At 47.2% G+C, this 17,594-nt stretch overlaps 7 protein-coding genes and 1 non-coding gene across 8 annotated transcripts; 4 read left to right on the top strand and 4 right to left on the bottom strand.

Annotated features, from left to right (window-relative positions):
- The first annotated feature begins 2,391 nt into the window (after positions 1–2,391).
- Positions 2,392–2,483, top strand: BT62DRAFT_t127. The gene has a single exon. It is a non-coding gene; the product is annotated as a tRNA-Asp (tRNA).
- A 713-nt stretch (positions 2,484–3,196) lies between these two features.
- On the bottom strand, positions 3,197–3,634 carry BT62DRAFT_921000 (uncharacterized protein; the record flags this gene model as incomplete). The annotated part of the gene is made up of 2 exons (XM_043184266.1): positions 3,197–3,262; positions 3,311–3,634. The coding sequence occupies 2 exons, from the start codon at positions 3,632–3,634 to the stop codon at positions 3,197–3,199; spliced, it is 390 nt and encodes a 129-aa protein (XP_043038208.1).
- A 322-nt stretch (positions 3,635–3,956) lies between these two features.
- Positions 3,957–5,043, top strand: BT62DRAFT_995206 (MRP-L47-domain-containing protein; the record flags this gene model as incomplete). The annotated part of the gene is made up of 3 exons (XM_043190513.1): positions 3,957–4,257; positions 4,322–4,494; positions 4,552–5,043. 3 exons carry the CDS (start codon positions 3,957–3,959, stop codon positions 4,792–4,794), a joined length of 717 nt encoding a protein of 238 aa, XP_043038207.1. The 3' UTR covers positions 4,795–5,043.
- A 967-nt stretch (positions 5,044–6,010) lies between these two features.
- BT62DRAFT_221656 (uncharacterized protein) lies at positions 6,011–6,911 on the bottom strand. The gene is made up of 3 exons (XM_043180112.1): positions 6,631–6,911; positions 6,210–6,582; positions 6,011–6,158 (listed from the first exon to the last, which is right to left on the bottom strand). The coding sequence occupies exons 1-2, from the start codon at positions 6,824–6,826 to the stop codon at positions 6,227–6,229; spliced, it is 552 nt and encodes a 183-aa protein (XP_043038206.1). The 5' UTR covers positions 6,827–6,911; the 3' UTR covers positions 6,011–6,158; positions 6,210–6,226.
- Positions 6,912–7,088: 177 nt separating this feature from the next.
- Positions 7,089–7,668, bottom strand: BT62DRAFT_933752 (uncharacterized protein). Its single transcript, XM_043186611.1, has one exon. The coding sequence runs from the start codon at positions 7,561–7,563 to the stop codon at positions 7,189–7,191; it is 375 nt and encodes a 124-aa protein (XP_043038205.1). The 5' UTR covers positions 7,564–7,668; the 3' UTR covers positions 7,089–7,188.
- Positions 7,669–8,320: 652 nt separating this feature from the next.
- Positions 8,321–10,977, bottom strand: BT62DRAFT_981497 (laccase lcc5; the record flags this gene model as incomplete). Its single annotated transcript, XM_043189603.1, has 21 exons — positions 8,321–8,376; positions 8,435–8,496; positions 8,550–8,573; positions 8,629–8,777; positions 8,833–8,853; positions 8,909–9,091; positions 9,147–9,203; positions 9,265–9,285; positions 9,347–9,492; positions 9,548–9,578; positions 9,635–9,654; positions 9,712–9,779; positions 9,833–9,901; positions 9,952–10,008; positions 10,061–10,096; positions 10,150–10,210; positions 10,261–10,347; positions 10,410–10,494; positions 10,551–10,613; positions 10,664–10,732; positions 10,792–10,977. The coding sequence occupies 21 exons, from the start codon at positions 10,975–10,977 to the stop codon at positions 8,321–8,323; spliced, it is 1,551 nt and encodes a 516-aa protein (XP_043038204.1).
- Positions 10,978–15,390: 4,413 nt separating this feature from the next.
- BT62DRAFT_1007732 (uncharacterized protein) lies at positions 15,391–16,498 on the top strand (the record flags this gene model as incomplete). Its single annotated transcript, XM_043177376.1, has 6 exons — positions 15,391–15,629; positions 15,699–15,837; positions 15,881–15,930; positions 15,995–16,116; positions 16,176–16,258; positions 16,295–16,498. The coding sequence occupies 6 exons, from the start codon at positions 15,391–15,393 to the stop codon at positions 16,496–16,498; spliced, it is 837 nt and encodes a 278-aa protein (XP_043038203.1).
- A 188-nt stretch (positions 16,499–16,686) lies between these two features.
- On the top strand, positions 16,687–17,510 carry BT62DRAFT_1077480 (uncharacterized protein; the record flags this gene model as incomplete). The annotated part of the gene is made up of 4 exons (XM_043179302.1): positions 16,687–17,006; positions 17,066–17,234; positions 17,273–17,281; positions 17,343–17,510. 4 exons carry the CDS (start codon positions 16,687–16,689, stop codon positions 17,379–17,381), a joined length of 537 nt encoding a protein of 178 aa, XP_043038202.1. The 3' UTR covers positions 17,382–17,510.
- Between the last annotated feature and the right edge of the window lie 84 nt (positions 17,511–17,594).

The following is a 17,594-nucleotide window of genomic DNA, read 5'->3' as shown; positions in this document are numbered from 1 at the left end:
AATCGAGTCAATTATCAGTATAAGGTGAGGAAAGAGAGGACGGTGTATACGAACAGCGAACATGATGTTTAAGAACGGTGGTTAGGCTGTTTGGAACTTTGAGCTTTGAGATTTGGTGGGTTGCTGAGGGCTTTCCTACAGATTGAGCCGTCTTTTATAGGATTTCTGGGGCTTTATTGACAAATGTTATACCTGATCATCCAAAAAATCGCTCTTGGGATTTACTGGATCCAAGAATTAGCGCAGGCTGTTGTTCTACGCCACGCGCCGAGCGCTCACTACGGATCTTCCATGCGGATGCAAGCTTCAACCACCCTGTTATAATCTTCCGACCATATAAGCATTTCTTGTCAGTGAGGGGAATTGGACGAAAATTTCTTTGAACTTCAGGACGTATATCTGAAAGTTAAGTACATGCCGCACTCACTCTGAAGTCTGATGAAGAGAGTTCAGTGCTAGACTTACAAGAACTTGAATATTCCGTCTGTGATCACAATGGTGTGCTGGCACTAGGGAAGTGGCGCCTCCTCTATCATCCACGCCTTTTTCAGACTCACGAGGCCAAGTGAACGCCGCACGAAATCCCGTTGTTCTGGGTATAATGTAGAATAAGTACTTTTGTGCGTGGGACTGGGCGGGAGGACCGATCTATATCTGTATCCGGACCGCGCCTCAAGATTCCTATTTCAGATTTTCCTTCTAACCACCTTTCTAGCTAGCTGTAAATCCGACTATATGAGACACACGGGTACGTGCAGTCCCAATTAAGTGATTTTTTGTAAAACATAACGCCAGCACATAGTAAAATAATTAATGAAGCACTGATGCTCGTTGAATAGCCTACTACCCGCCATGGCTACGCCCTTGCCTCACTTGTGACCAAATACTGCGCCTCATGCTGAATAGGGTCAATTTGCATAGCTTCCTAGGCTCTAGGATGATCCAGAGTTGAATCAGGTGGTACACTGGACCTGCGACTGCAGCGAGAGTACCACCGCCGTTTGGCGAGACCAGGCAGGCCATTTATGATCTGATCTCTATTATTACTGCCTGAAAAACGCCTGCTTTCACTCGCCACTCGCGTGTTCAAAGGAAATTTGAATGACCCGCCCGACGCCACCATCGATACCGGCGATGATGGGATCCGTCACTTATTGCAATCTGATCAAGGATTGCAAGCGCTTTATGTCGTGAAACAAGTTCCCTGGGCATCGGTATCCAACACGCCGCCCAGGATGCGAAGGTGATGTACACGACTTGTCAGGCCCATTCCCGTATTTCCTTTCATTGCTGTAGCCGGTTCTCAGTAATAACTATGTTGTAGAATTTTCTTTTAAGACCACTAGATAGAGAAAGGCAGGTTGGAAAAATCATGCTGATAGTCCTATCACAGCCAATGTCAGTGAAAGAGATTGCTTGGATGCTGGAAGAAAGAATACTTCATTGTGCAAGATAGAATCCATCATTATTCTCATTGACTAAGACTCAGAAGGACCACCTGCATCCACCAATATTGAAAACATCTACATCTATTAGAGTATGAGTTTATATAAGTAGTGATAACAGATTAGATACATCTAGAAGGCAGTCTCCATTGAGATTAATGACTGCATTACTGTTAGGAGAAACAAGGGTACACTGTGTGCTATGAAATTCTGAGCTCAAGACAGCCTACACAGGTGAAATGCACATGTCATATGAATGGAGATTTTGCTGGTGAGGCATTCCATATGTTCTGCAGCAGCTTTAACAGCTTTTCAGAGGTTGATTTTCATGTCACCATCTGCCAGTATTAGCTAAGGAGCCTTGGAGAGAGCCATGCAAATTGTGTTGGCAACATCTGATAAGAAATCAAAGATAACTGTAACAAATATCCACCATCAGTCAATGCAAGGTAAAGCAACATGGCAATGATGCTGCCAGTTGCCAGTTCTGCTGCAGCCCATGATCAACAAATCCAACCTTCCTGAATGCACAAAGTCACAAGAGACAATGTAGTCCATCACTACTGGATGCCTAGTCAAATAATGCTGAGTTCTTGGACTTGAGATCCAGTGTGAAAGCATCTTGTCATGTTTCAGCATATCCTGGATATGAATTTGATGCTCATTATAATATACAACTTGTCAAGTATCAGGACATCTAGGCTGTACTCAACAAAACAGTCATATACAGTTAGTCCTATTAAAGTCTCTAAAACTGGACCTTTTACTGTATCTCTCATCACAGGTACCAAGGAGTTTCCATTAAATCACTTCAGTGAGAAGCCATATACTGAACACTGGGATGATAAGGGATATAAATGAAGTCCATAGGCCCACAATGGACTATTGGCAGATGTGCAGTCAAAATAAGGGTCAAGAAAAGGAAAGCTACAACTCTAATATCATGTCTCTGATAGTATATCGGTTAGTACACGCGCCTGTCATGATTTCCTGGCTTAGTTCTCGCGTGAAAGCTGGGTTCGACTCCCAGTCAGAGAGAGGATGTTTGTTTTTTATTAGAAATCTGTCCCGGACGTTGCAATGGGTTTACTTGACGAAAATCCATCCGAGGGGAAGAAACTAACCGGTCCGAAAACCCAGGATCCTTCATACGTTGAACCTAACATAGTATCAAACCTTTATGGATAATTTACTGATACTGGCTCAAAGGAAAGCGCTCACATGGCTCAACACAGTTGCATGACAATTGGCCTTCAAAACAGGTTCAATGTTCAAAGTACGATAACAAACAGGATGAAAAAATGTTCTTGAGATGATTGGAAATAAATGAGTGGTACAGCGGGTTAGGGTATGGCATACACAGAAAGCGGCGACAACAAAACTACATACAGGAAGAAAAGTATGCCATCATCTGTAAGCAAAACTGGAGACCATACGCGACGACTTGCTGTAGAGGACGCCGCTGGTCCTCAGGCTAACGCTCAATGACTACTTTATAAACTGACTCCCCTACATCAGCAGGACGAGCAAGCAATTCGGTCGCAATTCGGTCGATACAGGTATCATTGGGTTTAATGGTAAAATGCTGGAGCATATCATCTGGCATGTCTCTAGTCTCAACGTAGGGACAATCAGCGAGGAGATCTCGTGCGATGGCTAGTCAGTCGGCGTTGTCGGCACAAGAGGCAAGGCGTTCTTGCAATGCGGGTGAACAATCCACTGCAGACTTCGGAGGGTAAGAAAGCGAAATGCTAGCAAATGCTTGGGCCACGGTCTAGGATATGTCGAAGACGGATACGGTCCATGTATTCGGTGTCCTTATAAAGGGATAAGGGATTGGTCATGATGAGGTGAAATACACTTACGTCGGACAACCAGCCATGGATGACCTCGTATCTACGCTCAAGTTCTGTAATCTGCCCTTGCAGATCCGTGACCTGTCGCTGTAAATCGACATTCTCGCCCTTCAGTTCTGCGATAACCCGGTTCCTATCCTCGACGTGCTGCTTGAGACTGTCCATCTTTGAGTAAATTTCCATGACCAGGGCTGGAAAGTCGGGGGAAGCGTTTGCATTGTTGTGGTTAGCATGTAATTGGTACTGGGGAGGCGTATCCCTGAAAGCAGGTACGAAGACAGTTCCCCCTGGCGGTGGGATCTGAGCGTACTGTCTTGGCCTTTGCAGTGTCATTGGTTTCAGAGTAAGGAATGTGCATTATAGTATTCTCTGTGTAGATTTTAAAAGTCCAATATAGCACAAAACAATTGAAGAGGTACGTACTAACCTGAAACAAAAGATCCTAGGACCACTAAACTGTTCTCGATTCTCCTCTGCAGCATCTAGCCCGACCCGACATAGTCAGAAGCAACCTTGGTTTGTTTCATAGTGCGACTTTCTTTCACGCAGCCAGTCCTGAAGGTATGAACGGTGTGGAAGATTGAAGAGGTAGATGGACTAGCGGACCGGGTCATGGGAATAACAGATCTGGACTTTGTCCGGCAAACTCCGCGTCATGTTTTCCTTCCTTCGCGCATCACGACGGTGTCCAAACCTCGTCTTCAAGCGTACGCTCGCCAACATCCTCTCAGAAAACACCTCTCTCCAGGTCTACGACCCCAATGCCGCCGCTGCTGCCACCCCCAAGCCATCTACCGAACCCCCGCCGTCGCCCTCCACATCCCAAAAAGTAGAAACGTCCAAAACACACGGCCTGTACGCCTTTTTCCGCCGGAAGCAGGGCGCGGACCTCGTTGGGGAGGACCAGTATGACGTTCTCGGTGGATCCTACGAGCAGGACGTCGTGAACAGGAGCGGTGCGCCTTCCTTATATATATATAACCGAACTTGTTGCTCCAAGATGCTTAACAAATCTGGCAGGACGCGCCTGGAAAGCCTCAGAGCTTCGCCTGAAGAGCTTCACCGATCTGCACACGCTGTGGTACATCCTTCTCCGTGAGCAGAACCTCCTTGCTACTCAGACGGAAGAGGTCCGGCGCGCAGGTATCGCTCCTCGCATGGTTCAGATAGGGTTGGGGCCCAAGAAGCGAGAGGTTGTGCACATCTTTTTTTTTTTCCTACTCACTAGCCCAACTAAATTCTGTGTACAGTGTCGCCTGAGCATGGCTCGCATAAAGGTAGTGATGAACGAGCGTCGACTGGCTTACCTCGGTGCTGTCCGGCTCGCTGAAGAGGAGAAGGAGGCCGAGCTCGACAGGGCCGTGTTGAAGCACCAAGTCACCCAGTTCAATCGTGGTCGCAAGGTCCTCCGGAAACTCCAGGCAAAGCGCGTCGCCGCTGAAAGGAGAAAAGAACGTCTCGCCAGGCAAAGAGAGGCAAAGACAACTGCGTAGATATTTTTGCAAATAGACGCGATGAAAATACGAAACTCATGCCGAGGTGCCTACTGAGCGGAGATGGGACGTTGTTGTCATGTTATAACACCAGCGTCATTACCGACGTTACCGACATGAAGGTCACATAGGCTCACTTGTCGAAAGAGTTATCAAGGACTACAGAGCTTCAAGCGAGTTTCACCTGTCAAGTGTTTACGATAGCTATAGCGACAGTGAATGACCTTCGAAGCTAGTTCAGCAACATATCACTAAGCTCCTTACATTGCTTTCATATATAATGTTGATGTGAAAAAATAAAAGTAACATGCAGACCAACTACCAACCGTAATCGTAATGATGTAGATTCGGTCTTGGGCTGATACCCATTTACTCCTCATCCTCTACGTTACCGTTACCGGGAGTCAAACACCGGCGAAGCATCAAGGGGATACATGTCTTTCTCCAGGATAACATTCGGTTGGTTAGATAAATGGACGCCCAGTCGAATCTACTCACGTCGGGCAGTCATATACCGAATCCACTCTCAAGCTTCTTGATTCGCTCCGATTGGGAGGAGTATGTCACGAGAAGGAGGTGCGAAGGAACACGCCGGCCCCGACCCGACATTCCGTTCAGAATGTATGTCCAGGACACCACGACGACGACGGTTGATCAACTTTTGTTCCTGTATGACGAGGTGGAAATTCAAGGCGAGAGGCAGTGACTGAAATACCCGGCGTACACTAACGGAGGGTATGACACGGCTCCGTGAACCAGCAAGTGCGCTAGAAGCGAAAAAGCATTTTATCGGGTGAACAGAGAGGGATGCTTATATGACGTAGAAGAAATGGAAGCGAACCCCACTCAACAGCAAAGGATGGAAGGTAAGGTTGCCTTTCCAGTGCTGATTCTCGCATTCGGGAACGACTTGAAGAGCCGGCGCGTCCAGTCCTTCGACCGAAGACGACGAACCTGCTCCGGGGATTTTGGTTCATGGATCGCCGGCCGCCTCGATCCTCGTCTTTTTTCTAAGAGGGCGATCCCTGCTCAACATGGTATTTTTGCTGCGTGGGAGATAGAACGGTGGTGATGGAAGGAGTGGAGGATATCTTGGAATTACTGGGGTTCGTTCGAGGTTTGGTCGACCTGGATCATTATCCTCCCGGAAGGACCAGCCAACGCACGTCCTTACCCAGTTTTTATCGGCGTAAATATAAGGGCGTGTCGCGTAGGGAGATTTAGAGCGCATCAGCCTGTGCAACGGTTCGTGCCCAGAATCAGAGTCAAGTGGTGTCGTAAGACATGTACATCTGGAAACTGGATTTGATTCGGCATCGTCTCAGAAGTATCGGAAAGTTACGGTCCATGTATTGGGAAAATGACTGGGAAATGGATTGGGTCATAGAGTTGGCTAGGGTAAAAGAATTACTCACGGCATTGGAGGTTCTCCTCATTGACGCGTATCCTCTGCGCAGTCCTGCGATTTCTCCACCAGAGCCCTGTTCTCCCGCTTCAGATCCTCGTTCTCCCGCTTCAGAGCAGCATTAGCTTCCTCCAGCGCCTGCACCCTCTCCGTCAAAGCTGCATTATCACTCTGCAGATTCGCAATAGTCGTTTCGTTCCCCGCCTTCATCATCTTTCCAAGCATGTCGTGGATATTATCACTGCCTGCGGCAGCTTCTCGCCTCACTTGGACGGGCCCCGCAGGAACAAAAACGAATCCGCTTGCAGTAGCATCCGAGCAGACCGTCTGGATCCTCAGAGAGTCGTCTGGTTCGTACGGAGCCAGGGCAATTGCGCCGTTTTCTATAGAGTATTGAAACGAATGACACTCGTTATTTTGAGATTACGTACCGGAAACGAACACCCTTGCCTCGCAGAAATCGGTGATGTTACGGTCCTCGACATCTTGCTTGACATAGTCGGCGGCTGCGGTCTTGAGCTGTCTCACGGTCGTCTTCCCACTGACATATCCCTTCCTGGACGAATGCACCGTATGGAAGATGAATGGCTTGGAGGAGGGAGAAGGATTCCTGGATACAGTCGACATACGAGGTGGCGTCGCTGAAGCAAGCTCGCGGTGGGGGGGGGGTTGAAATTCACGGCGTCCAGGTTCATCACATGACTTCCCCCTTCATACCTCTCGATGTGAAAAGGTGAAAGGATAAAACTTTGACATTGGCGAGCGTAAGCTTGATTGAAGACGAGGTTGTGACATCACCGAGTCGGATGGCTTGCCCTTGATGCGCTGCTTACTAGAGATGTATTGGATACTCAAATTTCCTAATGTACCTCTAGTGTACAAGTCTCCTTAATTTGGTTTGCATGCCACTGTCAGTTCACTAGGCGAATGAGATGTGGAAGATACATTTATCGCAAACATCGTTTCCACCATCTTCAATTGCACCTCTCTCAAATCTCCCCCCTTGAACTGCTGCACTTCATGGCGTCCGTTTCCTGCCCCCGACCTTCAATTTTTCTCTTCATGGCGTGCTCCAGACCATCGATAAGTAGCTGCAAGTCTTCATCTCCTTGCTTATTTCTTCGTTCCAGACTTTCGATATCCCGCTTGAGCCCTTCAGTTTCCTCCTTCAAACGTGTGACATCCAGCCTCAATATCTCGGTCTCTCGTGACACCATCTCGAGTTCCTCCTTGAAAATCACCGTATCACGCTTCACCTTGTCGATGAATCGTGCTAGTTCTGCAATCCCGGGTTTGTTTCCGTTAGAGAGAGCTTCTTGTTGATAGAGGCGGGGCTTGCGGATTGGGATGAGAACAAAACCCATTATGCGGTCGTCTGAAAGAGAGAGAGAGAAAGGGGATGTATTTAAGCGACTTCACTCTGTCTAAGACGCTGATCGAGGTGGTGTCATATCAGTGATTCATGCAAGAAAGCCTTTGAACAAACGGCCGCTCTGTGCGCCCGTTCATCCACAATGTCGCAAATCAAATTGACACCAGTAGTAAAAACTCCTCCTGACTCTGTAATATAGTGCTTCCATCAAAATAAAGGCATCTCTAAAAGCCTTCAGATTGACCTTTATACCTTCAATTATCCATTCTACAATTTCCTGCTTTCTATCTTCATGTTCCCCCCCGGATATGTTCCCTTTCCCGCCAATTATCTTCAAATTCTCTCTTCAGACCTTCGATTTCCTTCCGATAGATTTCCAGTACCAGGGTTGCGTCCCGTTCGCTTTACAAAATCCCGTTCCATCTCTGCGAGACGCTCCGCAACCATCTGCTCTGGGTCGCTCCCGGTATTGTTAGCTTGTTGCTGATCTGCGGATTGGGTAGCGAACGAAAGAAAGGAACATGGAAGGAGCAGTGTCGTATCTCCAGTCTGTCTAAGACGGCGATCGGTATAAGAACATTGATTAGTCGAGATAGTCTACATTGGCATATTGTCCTTGAAATATCAATAAATGAGAATTAGAAAAATACAGTTAAATGTTAACTATAACACTGTATGATAAGGTACCCGGGGTGAATTAGACAAATTGAATAGAAGAAAGTTCAAGTTTTCGGATGAAACGGCGCTTTTCATAGGTCACTCTCTGGCATGCTCTTGTATTGAGGGCACAGATTATCCCATTGTTCTACAGCGCCACGGATCAGGAACTCGTAGAAGCGTCACACAGAAACCTGGGTACATACCGGTAGGATCGATAGTGTTTGTCCAAGAATCCGTGTCTTCTGCGAAAACTACGGCGAGACCCCTGTCTAGGGCGTCAGCGAAAATGTTAACAGCCACATGGAAACGACAACTCACGCCTCCAAATGCCAATCAATGTGACTGGTCGCCAAATCAGTACGTTTATTACCTACAAGAAGACACAAACCAGACTGACCAGTGAAGGAACCACGGTCCTGGGTTATCCGTTCTGAACCGGATAGTCACATTGTCTCCCTTTGTTCCAATGTTAACAACGTCCCGCCTCACCGGGTTGTCGTAGTTGTACACGGAGCTCCCAGCACTTCGGACGACGTCGAAAGTGTGCTGGAAGAAGCACGTTAGCATTCCATCGCATCCGGGCCACACGATGACAACTCACCCCGTGTAGATGAAACGGATGCTACAGGCGCAAATGGATGAGAACGGGTAAGTGCAGTAAATATCAGAACGCTTACGCCTCCGCCAACAACCCCACCAGGCATTGACACCTCGATGGTCGAGTTGGATGGAAGAGGGAATACCGACCCAGTAGGAAGAAGATCGCCTGCGCTCTTTGCTCCGCTGAGGACCTGTAACAGGACAGGCGTGCTGGGAGCCGTAAACTGGGCGCCGTTGACAGTATATGTGCGGTTACTGGTCTGTAGAGGTAATCTATAACCGCCTCTGTATTTCTTCACCCAGGATCGAACATACAAAAGCAAATGCCAAATTGAGCGCATAGTCGACACCTCCAATTTCGGGTGTTCCAGGCTAAAACATTCCATGGGATTCAGCCATCGTGAAAAAAAAAAAGCAAACTGATGTAACCTACAGCTCCAGGGTTTTCAAAAGGCTAGGGGGGAAGAAGGTATGATAGGTTATGCCGGACTGATGTAGGCCAAGAAGTAACTTACCACCAACTCGGTCTCGTTCATTTTCAGTACGCTTGATATCGTTGTTGTAGCTGGCTCCCCCTCTGCCGCACCAGAGTACCGGAGAATAGCGGAGTTGATGCCTTGGGTGTAACCGAAGGTCCCGACACTAGGAAGCGCGCGAATCCCTGAGCGTGGCACAGTGAGTATTTTGAGGGTCAGCCAAGAAACACAGCGAATTACAGTAGTTATCTACTTCTTGGTTGGCGTTGAGCTGAATGAATGTTAGGCTTGAAGACCCCGAAAGTAAGGATAATCCAGAGAGCTTACGACAAAGGAGTATCGCTGGCCTTGAAGGAAAACATCAGTATTGACAGTCAATCTAGGGAATCGATACCTTGACCTACCAGCAAAGATCTGGATTTGATCGACAGTATAAGGTTGGTGATTGACACCATCGACTTCGATGATCGTCCTGATTGATAAACTCAATACAGTTACCGACGAACGAGAGGAAAAAGTCCGAACATAAGATGTCCTTCGATTGCAAAGGTGAAAGACGACTCGCAAGCCATGTCGATCATACGGAAGCGGTACCTAAAAGGCCTCATAAGTGAATAAATACGCCGAATTTTTGGAATACTGACCGTTTCCCTTGCTCAACAGTGATAACAGCCAAATCGGATGTGGGATCTTTGCTCCATCTGCATTACCTGTAAGCAATATACACTTGGGCAAGCAAGTGAGATGAATCACCGTCCTAATCCGTTGATCAACGTCGAGTCTGGTGTCCTGGAAATCCATTTGAGGAAGTTATCACTTAAATCTTGACAAAAAGCGCATACGGGAAGCTGATTTCCTTGGCTGGGGTGTGATACCAGTCTGAGAGCGTTAAGATGGTAGACTCTGTGAAAGCATCTCAGCGTTGATCGGAAGGAGCTACGCGTGTGGCTGACCATCATCGACATCGTACAAATCCGCATGTGGGTCGTTGGGGTCATAGATAATGAAGGGCCCTCGAAGTCCGTCGCAGTACTGTGTCGCTGGGGAGAGTAGCAGTTATGTTAGCATTCCTGTCGTATAAAAAAAAAGTAAGAACCCTCACATAAATGAGAGTGGTACCAGAATGTCCCCGCCTGGTCGGCGGAATCAAACGTATAGAGGAATGAATCTCCCTTTGCTATGGGACACTGGGCGTATTACTATAAGTAAAAATAGCAGGAGGTATCGAGAAATTTAGAATTACTTGGTTCACGAAAGCCGGCCCATCAGCCCAATTACTGCCTTTTTGAAGTAGACCATGCCAATGCTATGAATAAGATTAAAGACTGAGATATATGAAAGAGGAGGAACACATACAATGGAGGTGCTCTGCAATATGCTATTGTTTGAAAGATTATTCACGACATTGAGCTGAAAGATGTCGCCCTTTTAATGTTAGCCAGTAAGTACAAGCAATGGAGATGGATGCCAACAGAAAGGCTTGCCTTGTTTCCACTGATGAGCGTACCATCTAAAACTCCGTTCGGCAGTGCAGCGACCCGCGAGTAGCCGTCAGGAGAAATCTCAGAGTTAGCAATGACAAGGTCTCCGGTAGGCCCTATCTTTGCATAAGCAGGAGCAGTCGCGAAAAGGAGGGCGAAGCCCAAGAGAGCAGAGAAACGGGGCGCCATTCGAAGACGAAGATGAGGATTATTGAAGCACGTCGGTGCAGTACCCTTTATACCCGTGCAAAGAAGCATGCCGGAACTTCGACCGGAGGACCCCGCACCCTTTTACACAGGTGCGATTAGAATGCTCGGTCCTCTACATGTGCGATGATGAGAGGCCGGCACTACCTTGAGGGACCAGACCAGAGTTAACGAGTCGGGGAAAAGGTGCCTTGTTGAATGGTCGGGGTCGATTTCTTCGCCCGTATCAGCAGATCTTCCCTCATGCCAGAAATACAAGGCATATCATCGTAGAGCCACTACACAACCCGGTTGAACGCGTGATACCCGTCCCGACCGACCCCTCATTCCGACGATCAGGGATAAAAAGCTGTGCCAGTAAGAATGGAAGACGGAGAAGGGTGCTGCACTCGACCCACGTCGCTACACAGAGCGGCATTTGGATCCGTTCCTTGAGAAGGTGATGATTCTAGGCAAGGGGGTATCGCTTAGAGATGATATTATTAGAACAGTGAAAATTGGCATACTTCGACAACTGTAAGTCATACTGAAATCCAGTTTTATGGGACCTCACAAGAAAGAAGCACTAGGACTATCAAAAAGAACATTCAATATTTCGAAACGAAGAGCAGCAGAGAAGCAACAGTAGACGCTTTGACTGAAAACGATACCCATCGATCGGATGATTACACCGTCGGGACCTAGGAATCAGTCCTCTAGGACCATTTGGATTGTACTATGATCTTCTCTCGGAGAAGATTTTGGGCAGCTTTGTAGACACCGGAAAGCCCACAGCGGTCACTGATAACCGCAGCAACTGACGAACGGAAAGTCAATGTCCTGAAAAGATCCACATCATTGGAACCATATTGAATGAAAAGCGATTCTGCTAAACGAGACGTTTAATAGATTTCAACAGCAAGTGAGGTTAACTGAACCTCGCTGTCACCCTTACTTTCAACGCTTTGAAACGTGATAAGATCAGACCGGGGGGCTTACACCTTTTCGCCGAAACGTCAACGAGTTCAAGACTGGACACTCCGCAAACCAAGGCAAATGACTACCTCGGTGCGTAGGATGGCGTTGGAGATAGGAGCATCACAAGGAGGGCGTTAAAGCGGGTGATAAACCCAGTATGGGATGCTGAAGAGTTGACTTTTTGATGAAACATACAACAGGTATGCAAGACGAACTTGATCAAGACGGTGACAACTACATACCGATGCAAAGGAGGCTTGCTGCCCACATGGACATCACCAATGCAGTGAAAAGACCCATTCCCGCTCGAAAAGCATGTACGTTCTGCACTTCGACTGAATATTGTATCTTGGCAGAAGCAGAATAAAATAAATAGCACCTTGGCCAGTCAGAGTCCACTACATGCACTGAGACGTCGAGACGTCAGTACCATCTAGTTGGACTTCATTACTATCAGAGCTAGGTGCTGCAATATCAACGGGGCTATCGAAATGGCTCTTTGTTGCCGTTAATGCCCAAAGCCTAGGAAGCCCGAGTCTTACTTCATTCTGGACCAGCTAATCACATGAGCTCACAAAGGAGTATATTCAGTGACGTCCCGAATACAACATGCTACGCTACATCAACAATTAGTGCGTAGACAACGAACATTAAGCCGCGAAAGGCATACGACGTCTGCGTGAATAGATGCACAAGCATCTAGTTCGAAACGGACCTCGCTCCGTCCTTCATCCGTAGTATCCTAACCGGTATCCTCCTAGAAAGATATATGAGCATGAAGTCCAGCCAATTGAACACTAGACGAGGGGATCAGAAGGTCAAGAGTAATCAAAGTCACAATTGCGACTCAGCAACAGCTTCTAGTTGATTATTCATTTGATACATTTCATCGGGAGCATGGAAGACAACACATAGGACAGCCAAGATATACTCACTACAACATTTGCTTCGTATGAGCAGCATCTAATGCGGGGAGCGGAGTGTTCCTGCATAGAAAGCTAATCAGTATGGCGCCGTATATGAAAAGGTAGAAAGAATCAGTTGAGGTTGCCCGAAAAGAGTTGTGGCGGGCCATTTCGGCAGTAATGTTACGAAGACCGTCGTGATGGAACATCATAGGAAAAAAATAGCGCAGGAACACTCACCGTTCGGGTACACTGGGCGCATGCATACACTATGGCTAGACTAGAGGCCTGAGAGAAAAATCATTAGCAGAGAAGAAATGGAATGAAAGACCCGTGAAAGGAATCAGATGTTTTAAAAAAACAGCCTTGGATTTGTCGTCAAATCCGAGCTACGAAGCCCAGATCAGGCGGTAACTCCATAATTGCATCACACAAGATAACGGCGAATGATGATGATATTCACCTTTGAACAGTTGGGACATATGATGTACGTACCCCCATACATTGGCATCGGTAAAATATGTCTGGAAGACAACCAGTAAGTAAAGTCTCCATGGCGGCCACGACGATGATCAGAAAAGAAATGTGAAGTCATAGGGCTGTAGAGCGCTCATATACTCTAGTTTGAATGATTTTGGATCATCGTAGTGCGATGTGTAAAGATACGACGCTCACCTGCTCCCTGAACCTGGATGCTACGACGACAAGACTTCGATTACCATCCTTGCACCTGTCAGAAAGAAGGGTTAGAACCGCGTAATAAAGGTAGAAAAAAGGAATAACGGATCAGTGTAACTATGACAAAAAAGGTGCAACATTGCGCCCACCTATCCATGAACTGGAAGATGAAAAGACGCTCGACAGTGATTGGAAAATGTCATCTTGTCCGGCACAGATAGTGTAAAATTGCTCACCAATACACACGATTACAGCGACAGTATGAACAGACGGGGACACGGCGGAACTGGTGGCAGTCGCAGTAGAAAATTTTCTTTAAAAAAGGTTGCTTTAGGGCAGGCTCCACGTGATGACTGCGACACGCACAGATCGGCCCGAAAGCCGGCCGCATCGTTCGTCTGAACTCTCTTTCCCACCGAGCACTTCTCCAAATTGCTCCTGACCGTTCGATTTATCTTTCTCTCTGCCACACGATCTTGGAGGTTAATCTCTCACTGACCTACCCTATTTCTTTTCCTGGATGTCTAGAGTCCTTGTTTTGGATTTTACGAATTATACTACTCCGAGTCAGGTAGCTTCATAGCTTCATACCACGGAATGTGCTAATTCTGTAACAGTTACGGACCAGAATTCATATAAGACTACGACCAAGACAAATCCACACTGTGCCGGATGTCCCAGGTATATTTCTAACAGGGTCAGATTATCCGGCATCGTGATTTACTGACGCGATTTACTTGATAACTGAGGCCAGACCAATGGACTCTCAACTTGCGGAGAATGACTATTCCTTCGACCTTCCTACGCCTAAACTAAAAAAAAAACATCAAGATGATGCCAGATGCAATTAACTCATGTATCTATGTCGACGCCTATCTCAACGACTCTTCTTAAGGTCACATCCTGGACAGATGATCTTCACTTCATAGGGATATCCCTGGGGAGTTAGTCACCTACTTTATTATTACGACCACTGTCATTCCAGTGGTAATCAATGATCCTTTCTGCTTATGGCACTTCTATATTCCATAGACTCCCCATCTACAAGGTGCTGGACGCTCGCTGTTATCTGCTCTTGCTACTCCCATCTTGATTCAACCTTCCTTGACTCTTGCTTGGAATATTTAGATATGAGGGAACCACTGAATATCTCAGAGTATCCGGACCTACACGTTGACTTGATGAATCCGGCAGACACGATTCAATTTCCCGGTCAAGCGCGCCTTCTACGAAATTGCCAGGTGTTTGCAGTTGGTCGTTTTTTGCATCTAAAAAAATATTAAGCCCAGATTGAACAAATGTCACCTGGAGATCTTGCAGAGTTCTTCGTTGATAGTCTTCCACAGTGCCGTTCCGTTGTGACAATACTTCTTGATTTGACTGGGGCATATAGGATGGACGGGAAAGGGTTCTTGGCGATTTCACGTAACGACAAAGAAACGTGAGTTCGTATAGCACCACAAGTAAATCAGAGAGTGACGCTCCACACAGGCTGTTACAAGTACAAGCGCCCTCTGTCATTGACGCACTAACGGGGTTGCAGGAGATAGCTGTCTTTCTGCGATAGCAACGTAGACGAAGGAACGTAAAATGAACTCTGCTCTACAAGGAATTCTATGAGTAGTAAGTATTCAGCACCGATTCCCTTTCGCTTATTGATGTCGATATCCTATTCTCGGGTATCACCGGAGTTCCGAGTTCAGCAAAAGATCACCTTGTTAGTCCGCCCACATCGTCGTCTTAAGAAACGTGCACGTCTTTTTTTGACATTTCTCCCTTAATCTCTCCGCAAATAATTATCAATTCTAGCGACGCAGAATTCTTGATCACCCCCGGGGGTCATGCATATCCCAGGATGCCTAAAGAGGAGCATGAGGGGTCAGAAGTGACGATCAAGGCCGGACTGGCTTACAGTCTATTTCAATCGACGACACAAGACGCGACAGCTCGCAATGGCTTGCCTGTTTCAGGAACTGAGGCATTCGAACAAGGACAGACGACACGTTTAAGCAATGATATTGACTGGCGCATAAACTTGAACATTTCATTGGCGGAAGCAAACCACAACGCATCGCTTCCAGAAGGTACCAGTGCGTCTGTTTAACATATCTCGAATCTCCACTTATTCTCGATAAGCCCTGCCCATCTTGACGTCTCCGATAGCCAGGATGTTCGTGGAATGAAGGCAACTGATGAGGTTGGCCAAATGTCTTCTTCGACCTGCTCGAACCTTGACCGGGACCAGTTCAGTTCAATGCTTCAGAATAATTCCAACGACATCACCGCTGGCCGGAAATATATTGTTCTCCGCACCAATTGAGCTGTCTGATAATAATAATCCTCAGGGTAGGAAATCCGCTACTATTAGCGGGGATCAGCACAAACATTTTGGTTCGTACTAAAATAGAGCCATCACTACCCTTTCCTTCAATTGGTGACGACACCTACGGTTCCGATAGATACGAAGATTATCGTCTTGCCGCTTCTCCTGATAGCGGGGCTATGGAACATCCGCCAGTCATACCAAAATATGGATCTCGAGATCCCACCAACCAACCGTCGTGGCCATCTGACATGACGAGTAAATAAAGGGAAACATCCTTTAGGTATATAAACCAGATGGGCTAGCGTATCCAGCAGTTCTCAACGAATCTTTCCCCTTCCTTCGGCGACCGGCCTCTTGCCTCTTTATCCAGTCACGAGTCTTCATATGGTCATACATCGTCAGTGCAAGTCCTGCCTCCGATCCTTGCTAACAGGAAGATGCGTCCAAAGGGACCTTCGGATTTCCCGTCACCATCTCACCTACTAGCATCGACGCCGTCAATGCTACAGGTTCAGGCCTCAAATCCGCGCCTTGCGGGGTCTTGGTGGTTGTACTTGAATTGCACCTCGGCCTCCTTCTCCAGAATTTCTGTCCAGACATACATCTGAGTCCGACGCTGCCGAAATCGACGAATTGATACCACCAACAGTAGCTCATGCGAGCATTACCGGAATATTGAGTCGACTGAAAATATGCGAGGGCCTATTGGAACGATCGATAGTGACGAGATGCCACCAAAACCTTCCTCGAGGTCGCAAACTCTTCTTTCTATTCCTTGATGCCTATTAAATCATGATCAAATTTCTGAGCCTCCTTCTGAAGACGATGATTCGATTTCATGACACGAGGTTTTTCAGGTCGGCTGCCAGCGACATCTCATCGGATTTGGGAACCCGGATCGTCGTTACTGGACCATCGACAGAGGATTTCAGTCCCTCATTTCAAATCCACACTTCTCCTCCGCCAGATGTACATCTGGCTCCAGTCATGCCACCGATCGATGCATCAAGCTATTCAAGCGTCGAGAACAGTGACATCACGTCGCTTACTGTGGCAAACGCTTCATCTACTTCTCAAATCCAAGAACTTCCGGAGATACCAAGCGCGCCTCTATTCTCCGACGGCGAGCTTAGCTCAGGCTTACTGTTCCGAGATAATCCGCGGTCCTGTGAAAGAGTCTGCCTTTCCTTATCACGGATTGGAGACCGTTGACGGACCATTCCTCGGCCAATTACAATGCGTCGTTATCTTTCTTTGAACCACGTAAATCCCAATCAGGGAAGAAAGGGAAAGGACGAAAAGATACTAAATATCAGAACAAGATTGTGCAGACCTACACGCCACCAGCTGGTCCTTATATCGAAGATCCTCAGGTAGCCCAACTTTGTGGCAAAATGACGCGATTACACAGAAGGAAACGGTACGCCGAAGGTGGAGAATGAGAGTCTTAAGAAGCAGACCTTATGGTCCACGGACTCTAGGCTCTTTTCCGGCCACCGGTCAAGGAACCTTCCGTATAAACGACCTCAGGGAACAAGCAAGCTGTCATACGTATCTCTACCTTTCTCGATCTCCATTCCATGGTGCGCAGTCGAAGTCCTTTCACAGGCGGTTTGGTCCTCTTCTATAGTTGTCTTTTCTTGCTAAAAATAGGACATGGCATTCATTTCCTTCTCATCATGCGTATATTACAGAAGAAACAGCTTCCCACATATAGCCTATCAAAACGTTGA

The sequence above is a fragment of the Guyanagaster necrorhizus genome (assembly GCF_019112545.1).
Source record: "Guyanagaster necrorhizus MCA 3950 unplaced genomic scaffold BT62scaffold_17, whole genome shotgun sequence".
NCBI lineage: Eukaryota > Fungi > Basidiomycota > Agaricomycetes > Agaricales > Physalacriaceae > Guyanagaster > Guyanagaster necrorhizus.
Note: the sequence above shows the minus strand (reverse complement) of the source record. Positions and strands in the feature narration are given on the sequence as shown.